Source organism: Quercus suber, unplaced genomic scaffold (genome assembly GCF_002906115.3).
Source record: "Quercus suber isolate HL8 unplaced genomic scaffold, Cork oak 2.0 scaffold_307, whole genome shotgun sequence".
Lineage (NCBI taxonomy): Eukaryota > Viridiplantae > Streptophyta > Magnoliopsida > Fagales > Fagaceae > Quercus > Quercus suber.
In genome coordinates this window covers 843,505-862,335 of record NW_027069763.1, presented here as the reverse complement: position 1 = coordinate 862,335, position 18,831 = coordinate 843,505, and the positions used below count along the sequence as shown (strand labels likewise).

The following is an 18,831-nucleotide window of genomic DNA, read 5'->3' as shown; positions in this document are numbered from 1 at the left end:
AAAAAAAAAAATATATATATATATATCTATAGATTGTGATAAGATAAGAAGAGTTATTTGTATTTTAAACTCACTGTATCTCAAATACTTAATTTATATCTAACCATCTGTACATTTATATATAAATTCAGAGCCTTCACATATTATGATTATGCTGAAAACTCAAATCAATTCTTATTTGTATCTTTACAACCAGTATAAGTTAACATAATATTTTGGTGGCAGCTTCTCACGTAACATCCTACAATATATGTTGACAATTCCTAATCAAAATAATATATGTTGACAACTCCTAATTAATATATTTTAACTATATATACTACAATAATTTTTTGTTACAGAAATACTAGCCCTTTACACAGCCAAATATTAATAAAATATAGCAGCAAATATAACTCAAAATATTCTCTACATAATATATCTGCAAACATAGCCCATACATAGCCAACATGTACAAATCGAAATCAAATAAACTTCATAGAGTTGAACACAACAAAAACCACTAATAGAACTTTTGCATACAACATATTAATTTTTTGAAGAAAAAATCACTAAACAAGAACACCGATTATCTAATAAAATTGGGATTTTGGTAGAAATGAATAAAATAATTACTGTTATAGATTTATTAACCTTTGCAATAAGGAGTTGTTGAATGATTTGTGAGGGGGGAAAAAAAGCTTATCAAAGCACGGTTTTACAAAGGGGTACAGAAACAAAGAGAAAAGCGAGAAGGGAGAGAAATAGATAGAGAGCAAAACTTACTGGTAATTGAAGTTGAACCTGAGCAAAATTTTTGAAGATGCTAATCCTGTGACAAAGAGAAAAAACCCCTCGTGATGAAGCTGAATCCCACCTCTGTAAACATCAACAACAATTCTTTGATCAAAACCCAAACCCAAACATAAGCTAAATCCCCATTTTTCTTGCAAAGAGAGAAAAGAAACACAAACACAGAAACTCGAATACATTGATCAAAACCCATCTAGTATATTGCTTTGATTTTGATTTTGATTTGATTTGATTTTTCACGATGTGTTACAGTTAGCACGAAGCTTGCTCTCGGGATAGGCTAACCTTCTCCACTAATCCGATGAAAGACCAATTAATCACCGAGAGGGCACAAACCCCCCAACACCGATGGAGCTTCGTTTTGAGATTTTGCAAACAAAATCTTAACCCACACCCAAAAACCCTTGAGAATCTCGATTTGAAGAAAGAGTGATAGAGTGAAGAGTAAAATGGGTAGAGCTATCTAGAGTGTTGGGTTTATGAGATGAGTAAATCAGCAAAGGGATTTGGAGATGGGTGAGGGTGAATCGGTAGAGACATTCGGAGAGAAAGAGAGAGGCTTGGTGAAAGGCTTTAGTGATGGCGAAAGAGAGAGAGGATGAGAGACCGTGTGAATGAGAGAGAAGAGAGAGGAGGGAGAGAATAAATTTGATTAAAAAAAAGATACAATAGTGCTATAGTGCCATCATACATTTGCCAAAATTTTTTACAATTTTGCAATTTTACAAGATCGGATGTTGCTCACTTTTAATGCCTTAATACTAAAATATGCTTACATATGGCATTTGCAAGCCTAGTTGTGAATGCTCTTAACATGCCTCTTCCCCTAAAATTGCAAAATCAAAATTTTCTCTCTCTCTCTCTCTCTCTCTCAACTCCAAACCTTCATAGCCACTACCTAGCATTGCCGTTAGAGCTACGTTGCTGACCTCGCCACTTCCAACACTTGACATTGCATGAAAGTGGTCTTCTCTCTCTTTTTCTGTTTATTTTCTGTAATTTTGTTGTCTTATTTGTATGCTTTTTTGTTTACCCTAAAATTACAAGGGTCTATCTTTTTATGATGATGGATTTGGCACCATAATCTCACCTTAGAAGGTTCTTATTTTTATAACCAAATCTCACTTGAAAGATAAATGCTTTGTTATGGGGTGAGAACACAGACTCATATGATAATGGATTGACTTTGCGGTTCTGTTATGGGTGAGATATGGGTATTTCTACTTAGGGAAGAGGTGGGCAGGGGCGGCTTGATGCATTTAGGGGCCTAAGGTGAAAATTGGTTATCTTGTTTCATATATAAAATTACTATTAATCAATATGAACCATGTAGAATTAAAAAAAAAAAAAAAANCTGGAGATAGGTCTTATGGAGTTGGGGTTTTGTATTGTGAGTTTGGGGTTTATTAGCTATTGGGCTGCCTAGATTAATATTGATGATTCCTTGTAGGTAATGTACGATACAACTAAAGTCAAATTTCATGCTGGTTGCTAAGTTGAAGAGGAATGGTACATTTTGTTAGATACCTTTTGATTATAACAACATTAGTCATGTTTATCATTGGTGCTAGTTTCTATTATGGTAACCTTGCTAATCTATGTTGCTTATATCCTTTACTAAATCAAATTGTGTGAGTTTGGAGTTTGGTTTTCTGGATGGGATGGGGAATCATGGAATGATTTGGGTCAATTTTTGTATTATGGAATTTTGAAGATGATTTTGTTGTTGGTGGTATAGGTTTGGATGGAATTTTAGTTTGAATTTGATTTCCCTAAAAACAAAATGAAAAATGAATCTTAGGAGTAAAGTAGAAGGATAGATCAAAACAATTTTATCATATTTTTGTCTCTAATTTTTTTTTTCTCTCTACAAATTTGGCTAGATATTTATCTTTCATATGTGATATTTTTATTGTTTTGATATTTTTCATATTTGGAAGTATTGTCTTCCGGTTCGATTGTTTGGTTTGTTGAAACTTTAGCGTATTGCTATAATTGATTAATGATTGAAGAAGAATTTGATGATGCTCAATGTGCAGCCCTCAACTTAGTTTTTTTAAATAAGTAACTTCCAACTTAGGTTTGATGGTAATGGTATATTATATTGAGTGAATTTTAAATAAGTAGTTCCCAAAATTTTTCTTTTCTCTTCTTTTATGATGTATATGAAATCTTGAACTTTAATTTGGTTACTTTGTTTGAAATAAAAATTAGTATTTTTTCAAAGCAAAAATCTGTCAACTAGTAACTAGATTCTATAGTTTATTAACTTTATTGTGGTTGTATGTGTTTTCTATTAAATTTTAATTAAAAAATGCTTTAGTATTAGTGTAAAGCGACCATCTAACCAATCTCAAATGGTTTTACAAACTGTCTAAGATTACTTCTTTATAACGGCTGTCATAGAAAATAAATTTCAAGAGCATAAAACAGTACTAGAGTAGCCACACATAAGCCATAGCCTAAGGGCTATACTTGAAGACGTACTGGACTTAGCAAATGAGATTGACCAAGTTTCATTTGGATTAGGAGAAAAGTAAATCAAGCAACTCATGAGCTTGCTAAATGGGGCTTAATTAGTTAATAATTGGAATGGTTTTGTAAATTGTGGCCTTACCTAATCGTCTGATGTATGTGATCATGAAGGATGCTCCGGGTTGTACCATTTCAAAACTAAACATGTCTTTTATTTACAAATGTTGAGTAACCATCTTGCTTTCATTAGACCCTTGGATAACGTCAATTGAGCAACCATCTAGCTTTACCGAACACATCTTATGTTGAGTGAGATGCGCAAAATTTGAATTTCCCTCACTTTGGATTCTTACTCACTTCCAATTTCTAAAAAAAATAATTCAAAACCAACCAACAAGTGGCGGATTTGCTAATCTGGCCATTTTCGAACCCATCTGTCTTTCCCACCCCATCCAATTCAATGGAGCAGTGCACTAGGAAAAAAAGAGGAGCAAAGGGGGTAAATATTAGGGGTGTGCACAGTTCGGTAGAGTCGGTTATTTCCTAAATTTATCACCGAACTGATAGGGATTGGTTTTCTCATAATTGGAACCGATGCATACCTCTTAGGGCCAGTTTTTCGACATATAGCAGTGCGGTTTTTGTAGTTGGTTTAATTGGTTTGAAACATTAAAAAAAAAACTGTTAATTTAAAAAAAAAAAGAAAAAAAAAAGAAAAAAAAAGGGCTTTCAAGACCAATATCAATACAAAACATGTTCATGTTTATGTTTTCAAGCAAAATGTCCACTTGACAAACTTTTCACACAAACTTGTTTGCACATTAACCTATTCACAGTTCAGACATAAAAAAACACATTAAAAAACAAAAACGAAAAAACAAAAACAAAAACAAAACAAAACAAAACAAAACCTATCATCTATACAAACTTTATTTATTTATTTTGCAAGTTGTCAAAAACCTATAAAACAAAATGTCCAATAAGCAGTTTACAGTTAAGCACTTATGTAATAGCTTTCTAACTTAAATTCAAAATCCTTCAAAAATAAAAATACAATGGTCATTACTCATTAGTAAATAGTGAGCTAGCAGTGAAAGGGGAAAAATGCTAGTAGTGAGCTAGCAGCTTAAAGAGAGCAAAGAGTGAGAGTGAGAAACTGACTTACCAGCTTTGGTGCTATCCGGTGAGGAGTGAGCTAGCAGCTTTGATGCTGCTGAGTGAGGGCAGTGAGGCTTGAGAGGTGAGAGAAGGGGGAGACATAGAGAGAGTTCTGAATGTTGAGAGAGTAAAGAGGGTACTTATCTCGCCTAAACCCTACCACAAAACGTCGACATTTTGTCTTCTTTCCTCTTTCTTTTTTTTTATTTTTTTATTTTTTATTTTTTATTTTAAACAACTTACTGAAACAGCATTGTTTCAGTTTTAGTCCATAACACACACACACACACACATATATATTAGTTCAGTACGGGAGAGGATTGATTTCAAGATTTCAGTCTGATGGTCTTACCGCATTGGTGTTGGAAGGCCCATCGTACTCCGCCCGTTGATGTCGACTTCGTTGGTCGGCACAAACCACAGTTCGATTGCTATGGTGAGGTTTGGTTGTTGCTCAGTCCTAGTTAATATAACAATCTATATATATTTATCAAAATGTACGACACTTCTCCACATCCTTATCAAAAAGTCCATGTTAGGATGATGATGTTCACATTCATAGAATGGTAAGTTTATTTTTATTTTTATTATTTTTTTTCCTAAAGAGTGATGTTTTTGTTTTTTAATTGATTAAAGAGTGATATTAGAGATATTACAAATTTGACTACATTGATTTTACAAACTAATATGTCAAAAATCACAAAAAGTAATTATAGTACTAATTTATTATCTTGTTGAAGTGGAATCAATCACATTTATTATTACTGATATTTATAAGTTTTTTTGTAGTAAAACTTGTAGAAGTTTTTTTTTTTTTAATTACTCTGTATAGTTTGGTTGTACACAATGTGAAAGCTAAGTTGGCTGGTAGATAATTTCTGTAATGAATGTTGGCATATCATGTGATAAATAAATAAAATTATTGCTTACTAAGCAAGCATAAAGCATCAAACTGTCGTGCATTTCTTAGCAATGCATGCGAAGTAACCAGCAGACCCCATGAGGATTTCTTTTATAAACATATGTCCAGACCACGTGATTTCTGTGAAGCAAAATTAGCTGAATGACTATATTCTTAAATTGGTAAAAAAATTGCTATTTATGTTTTCAACTAACATGATAAGAATGCTGAGAAATCTGTAAATACGTGCCAAGTTATATGAATGTGTTTTGTGGTGTGTAGTGATCATTTGATATTGCTACTTTACCTTAAGTTTTTCAAAATTATTCAATATTCTCTTGCATTTGCTCTACTATCTTCTTCTGCAGGGGGTTTGTATTCAGGAGGCAGTGCTCAAATGGTTGAGAATTCTTTAGACATCCATGGAGATGAGATATTATATGTTGGTGACCACATTTACACTGATGTAAGTCAATCCAAAGTTCATCTGCGATGGCGAACTGCACTAATTTGTCGAGAATTGGAGGAAGAGGTTAGTGTATCTGACATCAGTTGGAGTTTCTATTCATGGCTGTTTGTATTTAATATTTCAAATGTCTCTATAGTTGAATCACTTACAATGATGGGCATAGTATATTAGACACGATAGTAGACTAAAATTGAATCGAAAAGAATATTTGGTGGTCCCAAATGATGCTTTGTATTGAACTGTGTTGGTTCTATTGACCAAAACACTTTTGAACTATAAATTGTAATGCTATGTCAGTTTACTTTCTGTTTGATATTTCTGACTCAATTTACTTATTAATACTAACAAGAGTTACTTGTGTTTAATGAAATACTGGAACTGCAGTATAGTGCTTTGATTCGTAGCCGGGTCGTAGAGCATCACTAATAGAGCTTATAAATCAAAAGGAGGTTGTAGGCGATCTTTTTAACCAACTTCGGCTTGCTCTCCAAAGGCGAACAAGAGAACGTCCTGCTCAAGTAAGCTGTGTCCAGTTATATGCATTATTAGCTTGCCCTATTCATCATGAACTTTGGTCTTGTGATGCTTATCTTATTTTCATAATCCCCTTCCTACTAGCACGCTAAATATTACTTTTCATTATTTATATTGATCTTAATTTTGAAATTTGTGAGCCTTCTTGTTCTAAATGAATAGAAATACTTTGATAGTTTTATGATTTCAGAAATAATGTTAGTCTAGCAATGTAGTTCTTGATAATTAATGTGAAATCTCTTTCAGACCCTTGCTGCAACTAGCATGGATGATCAAGAACTGACAGAAAGCATGCAAAAGCTACTTATTGTTATGCAAAGACTAGACGAAAAAATAGCTCCAATGCTAGAAGCAGATGGGGAGCTCTTCAACAAAAGGTAAGACTCAGTGAACTTTTGGACTAGAAATTTAGAATCCCTTTTCTCTCGACATATTGAATCATCCATATATTGTTGGCCTCATACTACTTCCGGGATGTATGTTTGTATGTCAAGGTTATACCAAATATTTATTTGACTTGGATGTTGTTTAAACATTAATTGGGCCAAATCATTGTCACCTAAGCTATATCACAGCCTTAGGCTATACAAGACATTTCTCTTAATCTGCTTGACCCTCCTGCCTCATCATGATGACTTTATTCATGTTGTTATCTAGTGTTAGAATATCTGTCATATATTATTAATGTACTTCTCATTTTCTTCCCTATATTTTCACTTTTTTGTTTTGTGTTTTTTTTTTTTTTTTGGTGTGGGGGGGTGTACATTTTTTGAAGTCCTTTGACCATCAGGGTTATTATGTGGAAAAGTGAATGTCACAACTTTTTTTGTACAAGGAGTTGCCCCATCACTATTCACTAATACAATCACAAGTTTGAGAATGTAACGTGTGCAATGCAGAAAGGATTGAAAATACAAATACTGATGCAGAAGGGTCAAGATTACCATTTGATGTAGTTAATTACGAGCCCCCAAATAATTTTCACATAATTTTTTTTTTATCTAATCTGTTGCTTCACCTTGCATCCCACATCAAGAATTCTTAAACTTAACGACTTATTCCCGCTATGTTGAATTTACTTTTGGCTTGATGCATTTACATGGTTACATTTTATTTTTATTTATTTATGGTGATGTGTGAAGATTTAACACATTCTGAACATAGAGTTGACATGATGCACCTGTTCTGCATTAGGTGGGGGTACCTTTCACGTGCAGGGCTGTGGGATAAAAGCCATTTGATGAGACAAATTGAGAAGTATGTTCTCTTTTCTTGAGATGCTTCACACATATTTTCATGTACAGATTTCTAGTCATTGCTATTAACTGAGGTTGAAGTGCAATTTTAAATATTCTCCTAAAAAATGGTCATTTTAAAATCTTCATAATGCAGGTACGCTGATATATATACCTCTAGGGTCTCAAACTTCTTACACTATACACCATTCATGTATTTCCGTTCACAGGAACAGGTATTTGGACTATCATGGCCTCCTAAACATGTAATCCAAATTGGTATTAGAATTTTGTAATTTTTTCTGTTTGGTAGATATGCTGACTTTGAAACATACCTTCTCTTCTGCAGACGCTTGCTCATGATGCCTATTCACAACACGATTTGCAGCTCGATGATGGTGATGCCTATTCACAACACGATTCGCAGCTCAATGGGAACATCATCGACAATTAACACAAACCTCATGTTGTAAAACAGTAGGGTATTTTGTTGGCTTCATTGTTATTGATGGAAAATGGCAATGATGATGGTAGAAGCTATCATTTTTAAGTTGACAAGACGAGACTGTCTCCGACAGTGTTCTGTACAATGGCTAATGGTAACATGGTAAATAAGGCTACTAAGGTATGGCCTTGCTTCTTTTTTTCTTTTTTTTGAGGAACATATGGCTTTGCTATTTACCTACGCCAAATGCCATATATTCTAGTATATTGCTGAGTGATAAAGATGGATATTAGAGGAGGTTTTCGGTTTTATATTGTTATCAACAACTAGTCGCGAACCCGCGCGTTGAGCGTGATAATTATTTTTTATGGTGATTTTATTATTATTTTTTTTTTACAATTTAAACTAATCTAATAATCTAATAATGAGTAATGTATTTTGTAATTATATTTTTATTTATTATAGAAACAATCATAAATGTAATATAAGAACAATCCAAAACATAAAAAAAAAATAAAAAAAAAATAAATAAATAAATAAAACATAAACTAAAAAAATTAATAAAACTTAACAATGATTAATTGAACCAATGTTATGATAAAATTTTGTTTTTAATAATTTATTTTCTTTGTAGAAATTATAATTTCGGTCACCCAAAATATATTATCAAATAAACAATTATTAGTAAAATCTAGGAATTAAATTTCTATACATGCATTGTTATAAAATAATAATAATTAAAATAAAATTGTAAGATTTAAAATTTGTCACATATCTGATTATTTTTGTTTGGCTAACCTTTACTTTTCTTTAAATGAATGGCATTATAAAGTACTTCTAATACAACTATTAAGAGTATTTTGTCCACCACCACAAAGGATTAGAAAATAAACAAAAATTTGTAACATCTCATAGTTTAACATCTAAATTGAGCACTATAAAAAATCATGATATGTAATAGAATAAATACCAAATTATCCAAATCATGCTATGTAATAGAATAATATTAGAATTTTATATGCTATATTTAATTCTTTAGAACGCAATAGGATAATATTTAACAATCAAAGAGAATAAAAAATTAAAATAATAATAATAATAATAACAACAATTTAAAAAACAAAACTAAATCGCATTAACCCAAAATAGAGTTTTAAAGAATATAAAAAATTATCAACCTAAAGTAGAGATGCAAGAAAAATAAGAAAAAATCACCAAAAAATTTAGAGAGAGAGAGTACAATTTTTTTTTTTTTTTTTTATGAGGAAAACTATGCATAGAATAGAAAAGATAGTGAAAAATTTATAGTAAAAGAATGTGAATAAGAAGAGACAAAAATAAAGGAAGATGAAAAGGAAGAGGAGGAATGATATTAATATAGGGGATAGTGGAGAGATGAAAAGGTAAGAGAGGGAGAAAGATTGAAGAAGTAGTGGGGAGATGAAATGGTAAGGGATAGAGAAAGGTTAGAGAAGTGTAAATATTAAAAAAAATAAATGTTAAAAACAATTATAGGAAAATTGAAAAAAAAAAAAAAAAAAAAAACCTAAAGCTTGAAAGGCTTCAACGGTTTTTTTTTTTAATATTTTTTAATATTATTTATTTAAGTTGAAAAGGCTCACACAAATCCTTAAAGCTGAACTAAAAAGATTTTAGGTTAGGCTTAATAGTGGAACTAAATAAATAAGAGGTGGATTGGATTTATTATAAGATGAAAGTAGAAGTAAATAAATAAGTAGTGGTTATAGTGAAAGTAAATAAATAAGTAGTGTGCTGTATTTATAAGGTTGAAAATTGTAAAAATTATTTTAAAATTGTAGGACAAATTATATTTAAAAATATATATATATATATATGACGTGGCAGCTGATGTGGCGCAACGTGAGAGTAGCAACATTAAACGCTACGTTTAAGTTTTTAGTAATATATAGATATAGATGTACAAATAAGGAGAATCAAGGTCAACTCACTTCTACACTTATTCTAACATTAAACTATCAAAAAAAAAAAAAAATTCAAACAAGCTCTAATTCAATTCAGGCGACATTTCTTTCTTCTACAAGGTACAAGGTATAAGGGTGAAGTTGTAGGTTTAAAACGCCACTAAAATACATAGGTAACTTATTGAAGAAAAAAAAGGTTATGACCAACAAATCAAAACTGCAATGCTTAATCCCCTGATGGATGATCTTTTTAAAAAAAATTTGGATAAATTGCACCAACCTCTTTGAGGATTCACGCAATGACATTCTTCCGAATAAAATGACACTTCCCCTGGGATTTGTATAAACCATGCAACAAATAAATGTATGTCATCTCACCCACTGGCTTCTTTGATGGGGTATTCTATTTCATTTATGAATCACAAATCTCAAGTCTGGGTATGAATTTTTATCAAAAAGAAAAAGAAAAAGAAAAAAAAGTAGTACGACGAATACAAATTATTGGCCACACTTTTTTTATTTTATTTTATATTCTACAAATTACAACTTGACTTTTTTTTTTTTTTTTTTGACTTTCCCAATGATATATCTAGTGTTTAAATGGGTGGGGAATCAAACACAATTTTATATTCTACAAATTACAACTTGACTTTTTTTTTTTTTTTTTTGACTTTCCCAATGATATATCTAGTGTTTAAATGGGTGGGGAATCAAACACATCATACATGTGCTACAATAATTGACAATTGATAAAATATAAAGTGAAACACAAAAAATTAAAACAAAAATTTTTTATTCGACATGGACTCTATGGATATTGCTAGATTTTTTTTCTTTTTTTCTTTTTTGCTAAATAAAAAATTGGGTCTCCGGTATAGACTTATCGACTTCATACCACGTAACATGATGACAAATACCACATGTATTAACGGGCCTTAGTAGGGCTAAATGTATATGAGAATAAAAGATTTTAGCAAATGAAAAATGGTTGTATTTTGGACAAGAATTGGGTCTAGTGCCCTCAAATCTAATAAACTACTGATATGCGGGGCAATGTTGTCTTGATATAATAGAGAAATGATATATTTATAACACTTTTACAACAAATCCTTAGTTGCAGGTTGTTACTGGTGGACAAAAAAATAATTTTAATAGTGAGTTCAAATTAGAACCGTAACAACTTATTACTTAGAATTTATTGTGAAAATGTTATCGACTTAGCACTTCTCTAATTTAATATTAGGCAAGGCAATAACTTTAAATGTAGCCTTTTTATATTTAAATATTAATTAAACAAATTTATTTAATACTAACTAAACCAAGATTAATTTTAATGAATTAAATATATGGGTTGACAAATTAATATCAAATAAAGTAAGTTTAATTTCTATTAGAGTATTAAATATACAGTTCAAGAATAAAATTAGAAATAAGTGTGGAAATTCGTATTAGCGGGCTATGTTCTTGTCATGACAAGGTTAAGAGTATTCGAATACATAACTTAATTCTAATCCAACTCATTTAATAATCATGTCAAAACCCCTCAACTTTAACACAATCCATTTATTAAATGGTTTGACATGACATAATCCATTTCAACCCGTTTAATAGATAATTTAAGAAAACTAAAGTGAATAGTGAGTTTTTATTCATTGTTTTGGGTAAAAGAGTTAGGGATTTTAGAGTTTTAATGAAAGAATTATCAATATAATCAATTAAATTCTTTTAATTGCTCCATTATATTTAGAATCCAAATTTATGTTAGATAAACATGACATTTATTTATATTAATCAAGTTGATTGCGGGTTAAGTAGGTCAACCTATAATTGACCCATTTTATTAACCGTGTTAAAGCGTGTTAATTGATTTTGACACGAATTCATTTACACCAAATACTAACCCACAAAAAACTGCATTGTATTCATTTCAAGTTCCTAAGTTGTATCATATATTGCTACCCCTAATTAGAAATTTGACAAAAAGAAATGAAATTATTTTTTTGATGATTATTGTTTTTTGATGTATGCACAATTTGAACATTAGAATTTTTATTCGAAGTCAAGAAATTTTATTAATTAAGGTAATTGAAATTTACTCAAAGTGACATAATGGCCAGAGATTCAACGGAGAGAATCATGTCAATAATTTTTTTTTTTTAATTTGAATGTTATTGACTTTTTGTCAATGGATATCTGCTTGATGTATCTAATGATAAATAAATGATTAAATGATTGTCTATTTGTTATATATGTAAATAAATCTCTTTTTTTGCTTATAAAAAAGTAAAATTCTTTAATTGCAGATAGAGACAGACAAAATTGGTATTTGGTAGCTTTTAAACCTTTAAACCTTTAAAACCCCATAAAAGGAAGAAAAAAACATTGGTGGGGGTGGGGTGTTATCTATCTGTGTTTGACAGTAAGAGTATCCGAAGACTAGGAGGAGGAAGTGATGAAGAAGCTGAGATGGGCAATGGATGGGAGCTTTTGGGAGCTGGACATGTCAACAGCCATGACAGCCGATGGGTTGGCCCGACCCGTTCCGGGAGACCCGATTCCATTGGGAGTATCAAGAGGGACTCGGCTATCGAGGGCTAAGCAGATGCACTTCATGCAACGCTTCATGTTCTTGCCTTTTGTCCCCTCTTACTCCTCCGCCTCTCACGGCGTCGCTCTCCACCGCTCCCTCACCATTCCCTTCTCTCAAAACTGCATGAGGGGTGAGGGGTGAACTCTGTTTTATTATTAACCCCAACAACAATGCTACACAAACATTAAATTTCACAACTTTATATATATATATATATATATATATTAAGGTTGTTAAAAATATATGATTATAATATAAACCCATGTTTTATATTAGGTCCAAGGTTTTTAGTTTTGTCAATTGAAGTCTAAAATTTATGAAATTGTTTCAATTTAAGGCCTATGTATGTACGTCTTTGTATAGCATTTCTGTTATTCTGGGTAGGAATGAACAGTAGATAAAAGTAGAAAACCATTTACTAAACTTTGTGTTTCACCAAAGAATGGCTTGTTCATAAATCAATTTGGTAGTCATTGAACAAGAGGGTAGAGAGAGAGATGGCTTTGTTTAGAGGAGATAAATTTTTTTGTTTAGAGTGAGAAAGTGATGTTAGAAGATCAAAATTTGCTACCTATGTGAATACTCCATTACTACACTGAATAACATAAATGAAAAACGAATAGGGTTGAAACAGTTTTATAAGTTTGGGACTTAAATTGATAAAATTAAAAACTTGTGACTTAATTTGAAACGGGTATAAACTCTGGGCCTTTTTATTAATTTCCCCACAAAATTGTGAAATTTGTTGTGTGATTAGAGTTCTAGTTAAGTGTCCAGTGATGTTGATGTTTGGGTTGATATTTCTGGGGGGGTTTTGAAAAGAGATGCAGGTTTGGGACTTTGTTGGGTCAGTTCAATTTTCAGAAGTTCATGTCCTCTGTTACTGGGAGTGGAGAAAAACCAAATTCCGTGTCCTCGTGGCTGCAAACCATTGGGAGACACCTTCAGAATCACTCCTTATATGCCCTTGGTTTCTCTTCTGAACTAATGTTAACACCCGATGATACACTGCTTCTTAGTTTGGATTCTTATACTTTTGGTGATAACAAGAAGCCTCGGAAGAAAGCTATCCTTCATCACAAGGTTTACAAAACATTTCCCTCTTTTTATGCTTTTTTTTAATTGTTCTTAAAATTGCATTTATGTGGTTTGTTCTAGTTAATCAACTAGTGAAGTCTTTTTCGTCAAATAAGGGACTAGTTAACTCAACTGTGTTGTTGTTGTGAAAGGGACTATGTTGTCTTGACTTGTTGGTAAAGAGCAATAATCTCGGACCATACACCTTATGTTTCAAATACTATCATATCTTTAAAAGAAGAAAAGAAAAAAAGAATGGTAATAATATGTTGAGTTATTCTCCTACTAAATAAGAGTCTTACTTGTCAATCTAGTAGCTTAACCAAACTATGTGGGGCTTACATAGTGTGAGAGAGATGATGCATCTGCTGGATGCACAATATCCCTTCTCTTCCTTGTAAGACTTACTAGGTGGAGGGTGAGATTGTTGGTTCAATTAAGACCCACTACTAACAATGAATGAATTTTTTTTTGAAAATCCTGCTTGATGAGGATTTCATTTGGGTATGATGTACCATTTTGCAGTTTCCCAATCACAACCTAACAGTGGAGGCAGTTTCGCCTGGACTTTTTGTCGACAAGTCTGGCAATTATTGGGATGTTCCATTATCCTTGGCCATTGATATGGCTTCTCTTGCTTCTGACTCTGGTGCCAGTTATCATCTATGTATGCACCATAACACGGGCTCACCCACCCAATTCCAAGGTGATGATCATCAAACCATCCATGGACCACCTGCTACTCTCCTTCCCGGCTTTTCTATCAAAGGTGCTTTTTCTTTCAAACAGAATTTTGACTTTTGGAGGAGTAAAGCTCCCAAGTTGAAACTGGTGCAACCATATGATTTGTTCCTTTCAAATCCTCACATTTCAGCTTCAGGGATTATTGGTAAGCTACTTCCCTTGTTGCTCACTTTTGATTTGTAGAGTTTGATATTGTAGTGAGGTTAATTCGAGCTTCAATGGAGGAATCCTTAGCCTAGGACACATCAAGAAAAAAAAACATCAAACATTTTATTTTATTAGTATCATGCAAGTGACTGCAGGTGCCGGAATTCATGACATTGAACTTCTGCTCTTGCATTTTTGTAATTTATAAAGAAGAGAATTGGTCTAAAGTAGTCTTGTTGGCTCTCCCATCTAACGGTCTCTATCGTAGGATTTCTATTATGAGGTGTGATTTGCACTTTGTGATCATGTCATCATCGAATTTTCAGGTTGGCGTCATTGGACTCAATGTAGAAGATCTGGCAATAATTTGTTCATAAGTCATAACCAGTAGATTTGTTGCTTAGGATTCTGAACATGCTAGGAATCATGATCAATTGCAATTCATATCTTGCAATGCTAATACATTTGAATACATAAAATTCATTATATGCTTGCTGCATAACTCTTTGATGTCATTGTTTCAAACATATAGGTGCTGCTTTGACTGCCTCTGTTGGAGATTGCTCGGTTAGATCACAAGACAATTCCCAGGAGTCCAATGGCTTCTCTTTTCAGGCATCTGGAGTGAAATCTGCCTTGCTAGCAGATCTGTTTGCATCAGTGTCATTTACAGCTCAGCATGGAAATTATCAAAGGCTATTCCTTGATCTCACCCGGTTTCATGCCCGCTTGGATTTCCCTTCTGGTTCAAGATTTGTTGCAGGTGCTACACAAGTAGCACAGAATCTTTTGAATTCTCAACGCCCAAGTCTGGAAGATATTCAGACTATTTGCCCCAATGCATCCCTTTCTCTTCAGCAGCAGGTGCCTACATTTCTCTCATTATATCCCATGTTTGTATTTTTTTTTTAAGTACTTTCCTGATTAGGCTAAGAGCTCGTTTACAAAAGATAGAAACACAGCCTATGGAAGCTCCTTGGTTCAAAGAACATAATCACTATTCCTCTTATCTTTTTTGCAAAAGCTGCTGGTTGATGAACAGACTAGCATTCATTGTTTCCTTTTTACTTGTTGGACCTGAATAGATTAGTTGCCAATGAAAGCATCCAATGCTTCTCACTAGAACTTTTTCACAAATATTGGCTGCATGTTGATTCTAACACCATATTTAATTCTGGTATAACTTATTAATGGCAACAAGATGTTTATATTAGTTGCCAACAATAAATGGCCTTGTTTATGCTCATTTAATAAAATGTTGGACATGGTTTGTTTTGATTTTGAGCATTTGATGTTCTTATTAAAATCAGAACAAAGTGACATGCTAGGAGAAATAGTTTAAAAGTTATCCTCATTGTCTTTTATATTCTTTTTTCATTAATGGCCTTTTAATAAACTCATTGCCAGTCATGACAAGTTCAATGTACAACTTTCAGATTGCAGGACCCTTTCTTCTTAGAGTCGATTCAGGAGTCATAGTTGATTTGGACAACCAAGACTGGCCCATACGTGTGCATGATCCTGTATTTGCCCTTGAATATTCAATGCAAGTCCTTGGTTCAGCAAAAGCAGTGGCCTGGTATTCACCAAAGCACCGAGAATTTATGGTAGAACTTCGTTTTTTTGAGACATGAGCTGTATTCTTATATTTGTGTTTAGAGGTTTTGTTCTTTTCTTTGTGTTTTCATATGGTTAGATCATGCAAGAAAGAACTCAAAAAAGATCATTTAAGGGAGATATTGCCCATACGTGCTGTGTAACCATTTGAAAATTTATGCAGTATTTGAGATTGTTATTTTGAGAATTATTATAATTATCATGGCAGGCTGGCAGCTAAAGCTCTGTTTAGGCATCAATCCTTGCAACTCTCTCTCTGGATGAATTATCAGCACAAATATGTAGTTCACACTGAAATCATATGTGCCGATAGCTTAACACATAATATGTGGATACCACACAAATATGTCATTCACACTGAAATCCGCACTATAAAATGTTTTCAAAGCCATAGATATCCTCCCTTCAAGCAGGGATTTCATGTATCATTCCTCTCATCATGTATTATTCCTCTCATAATATGTGGATGTCACACTGCAGAGTATACTTATTGTAAAAGAAATGATGCATGTACCCAGTGCATAAGACCATTATTACCTCATGATTAGTTTTATCAAGGTTATCTAAATTGATTGGTCTGCTACATAAGCAGCAGCTTGAAGGCCACTTTGTCTTTCATGAAACTGGTAACTTTTGATCATCTTAGGAGACATGCAATGATTCCCTAATTCCTATTGCATCCTCCAATGTGATCACTTTATGTTTGTTCAGATTTTTTTTTTTTTGTTCTTAGATAAGCAACAATTTGTCATTATATTACATATCTTTTAAACCTAATTTTAATTGACCCGAGGTCCACACAATTTGAAAATATTACAACTAAACTTAACGCCACAGATGGATGCTTTAATGTTGTTAGGTTTTTTACTTCTTTGACAAGATCTATATTTTACCCTGCCGGCGCTGGTGCCTGGTAGTCTCTCCCCTCTGCCCCTTTGATATTTAGTAATTTTTAGTAGCTTATTTGCTAAATGTGAAATAAAAAGTTACAACTTCAAAATTAGCTTTAATTTTAGGAGAAAATTTTTAAATAAGGTGAGACAAAGAATGATTTTTGCCAAACACAAATGATACTATGCATAAAGAAATTATTTGATCCTTAAGGGAGGACGAGTGACACTATCCTCCCAAGTGATGTGCACCACTAAAAAGCAGCCACATTTTTTTTTATTTAAATGACTCAGCCTTTGGGACCAGACTTGCAATACATAATTGAGCTAAAGCCTTAAAAACAAATACTCTTCACTTCTAACCCAAATTTACTTAGCCGTTTCTCACCAAAATTTCTAAAACTGCCCAGGTCTCTTCTCTCTCCCTTCCTGCATCATTAAGGAATTTTTCTTAGCATGATCAAGCTCTATGAGATTTTGAACTAACTTGGTTTTTGGGCCTAATTTGTTCTGGCTTGTTTCCTTCTTTTCTCATGGATGAGTAGTGAGGACAGAATTACAAAGATTATAGCTATAAACTATGACCTAAGTGGTTGTCGGAATCCAAACACCATCATTGCAACTAACCGTTACTAATCAAGGTATGTTACAAAGAATCATTTCACTCTTCAAAGTATCATTTTCTTGCTCTATTTTGTCTCTATGTAGTTTATAATATGGTGCCTTCTACCTGTTTGATAAAAAGTTCAAGATGAGAAAGTATTAAAAGAATGAAATTTTAAGTGTTTTTTTTTTCTTTCTATTTAGTTTTCCTGACTACGAACCCTTGTTTTTAACTCTAGAAACAATGGCTCATAAAAAAAAAAAACACTTAAAATTTTATTCTTTTAATACTTTCTCATCTCAGGCTTTTTATTAGAAGACACTATATTATAAATTTATAAGCTACATAGAAACAAAACAAAGCAAGAAAATGATACTTTGAAGAGTGAAATGAGTTTTTGTAACATACCTTGATCAATCATGGTTAGTTGCAATGGTGGTGTTTGGATTCCGGCAACTACTTCAATCATAGTTTACAACCATAATCTTTGTAATTGTGTCCTCACGACTCATCCATGGGAAAAGAAGGAAACAAGCCGGCTCAAGTTATGCCCAAAAACCAAGTTAGTTCAAAATCTCATAGAGCTTGTTCATTTAATTCCTTGGGTAAAATATTATTTTGGTTCCCAAACTTTATCAAAAATTTGTTATTCATCCATAAACTTTAAAAAGTTTATTTTTCATTCCTAAACTAGTGAAAAGTTCATATTTTGTCTCTAAACTATTAAAAATGTTTTATTTATGTCTTTCAACTTTACTAAAAGTTTGTTTTTCATCCTTAAACTATTGAAAAAGTTCTTTTCCCATCCTTATTTTTGTCTCTATACTATTCAAAAAAACTCTTTACAAAGTTTAGAGATAAAAAAAAAATAAAATAAAATAAAAACAAAAAACAAAAAACAAAACAAAAAACAAAAAAAAAAAACAAAAAATTTAAGTTTAGGGATGAAAAAGAAATTTTTAATAAACTTTAGGGACCAAAATAGTATTTTACCCTAATTCCTTCAATGCTACAGGAAGGGAGAGAGATGAGACTTGGGTAGTTTAGGAAAAATTTGGTGAGAAGCAGCTAAGTAAATTTGGGTTAGAAGTGAAGTGTATTTGTTTTTAAGGCTCTAGCTCAATTACGTATTGCAAGTGTGGTCCCAAAGGTTGAGTCATNAGAGCTTGGTATGGTCTCGCTGGTGAAGATTCAGTTTCACCTCAAAAAT

At 32.4% G+C, this 18,831-nt stretch overlaps 2 protein-coding genes across 2 annotated transcripts; both read left to right on the top strand.

The window, feature by feature from the left end:
* Positions 1 to 5,694: 5,694 nt before the first annotated feature.
* On the top strand, positions 5,695 to 8,402 carry LOC111997743 (uncharacterized; the record flags this gene model as incomplete). The annotated part of the gene is given in 6 exon segments (XM_065782598.1): positions 5,695 to 5,858; positions 6,180 to 6,313; positions 6,576 to 6,706; positions 7,524 to 7,586; positions 7,722 to 7,800; positions 7,914 to 8,402. Coding segments are annotated over 2 exon segments (206 nt in total), but the record flags the coding sequence as incomplete, so codon positions are not given.
* A 3,895-nt stretch (positions 8,403 to 12,297) lies between these two features.
* Positions 12,298 to 16,366, top strand: LOC136071382 (protein TRIGALACTOSYLDIACYLGLYCEROL 4, chloroplastic-like). Its single transcript, XM_065782597.1, has 5 exons — positions 12,298 to 12,663; positions 13,372 to 13,625; positions 14,145 to 14,508; positions 15,043 to 15,374; positions 15,947 to 16,366. The coding sequence occupies exons 1-5, from the start codon at positions 12,405 to 12,407 to the stop codon at positions 16,142 to 16,144; spliced, it is 1,407 nt and encodes a 468-aa protein (XP_065638669.1). The 5' UTR covers positions 12,298 to 12,404; the 3' UTR covers positions 16,145 to 16,366.
* The last annotated feature ends 2,465 nt before the right edge of the window (positions 16,367 to 18,831 follow it).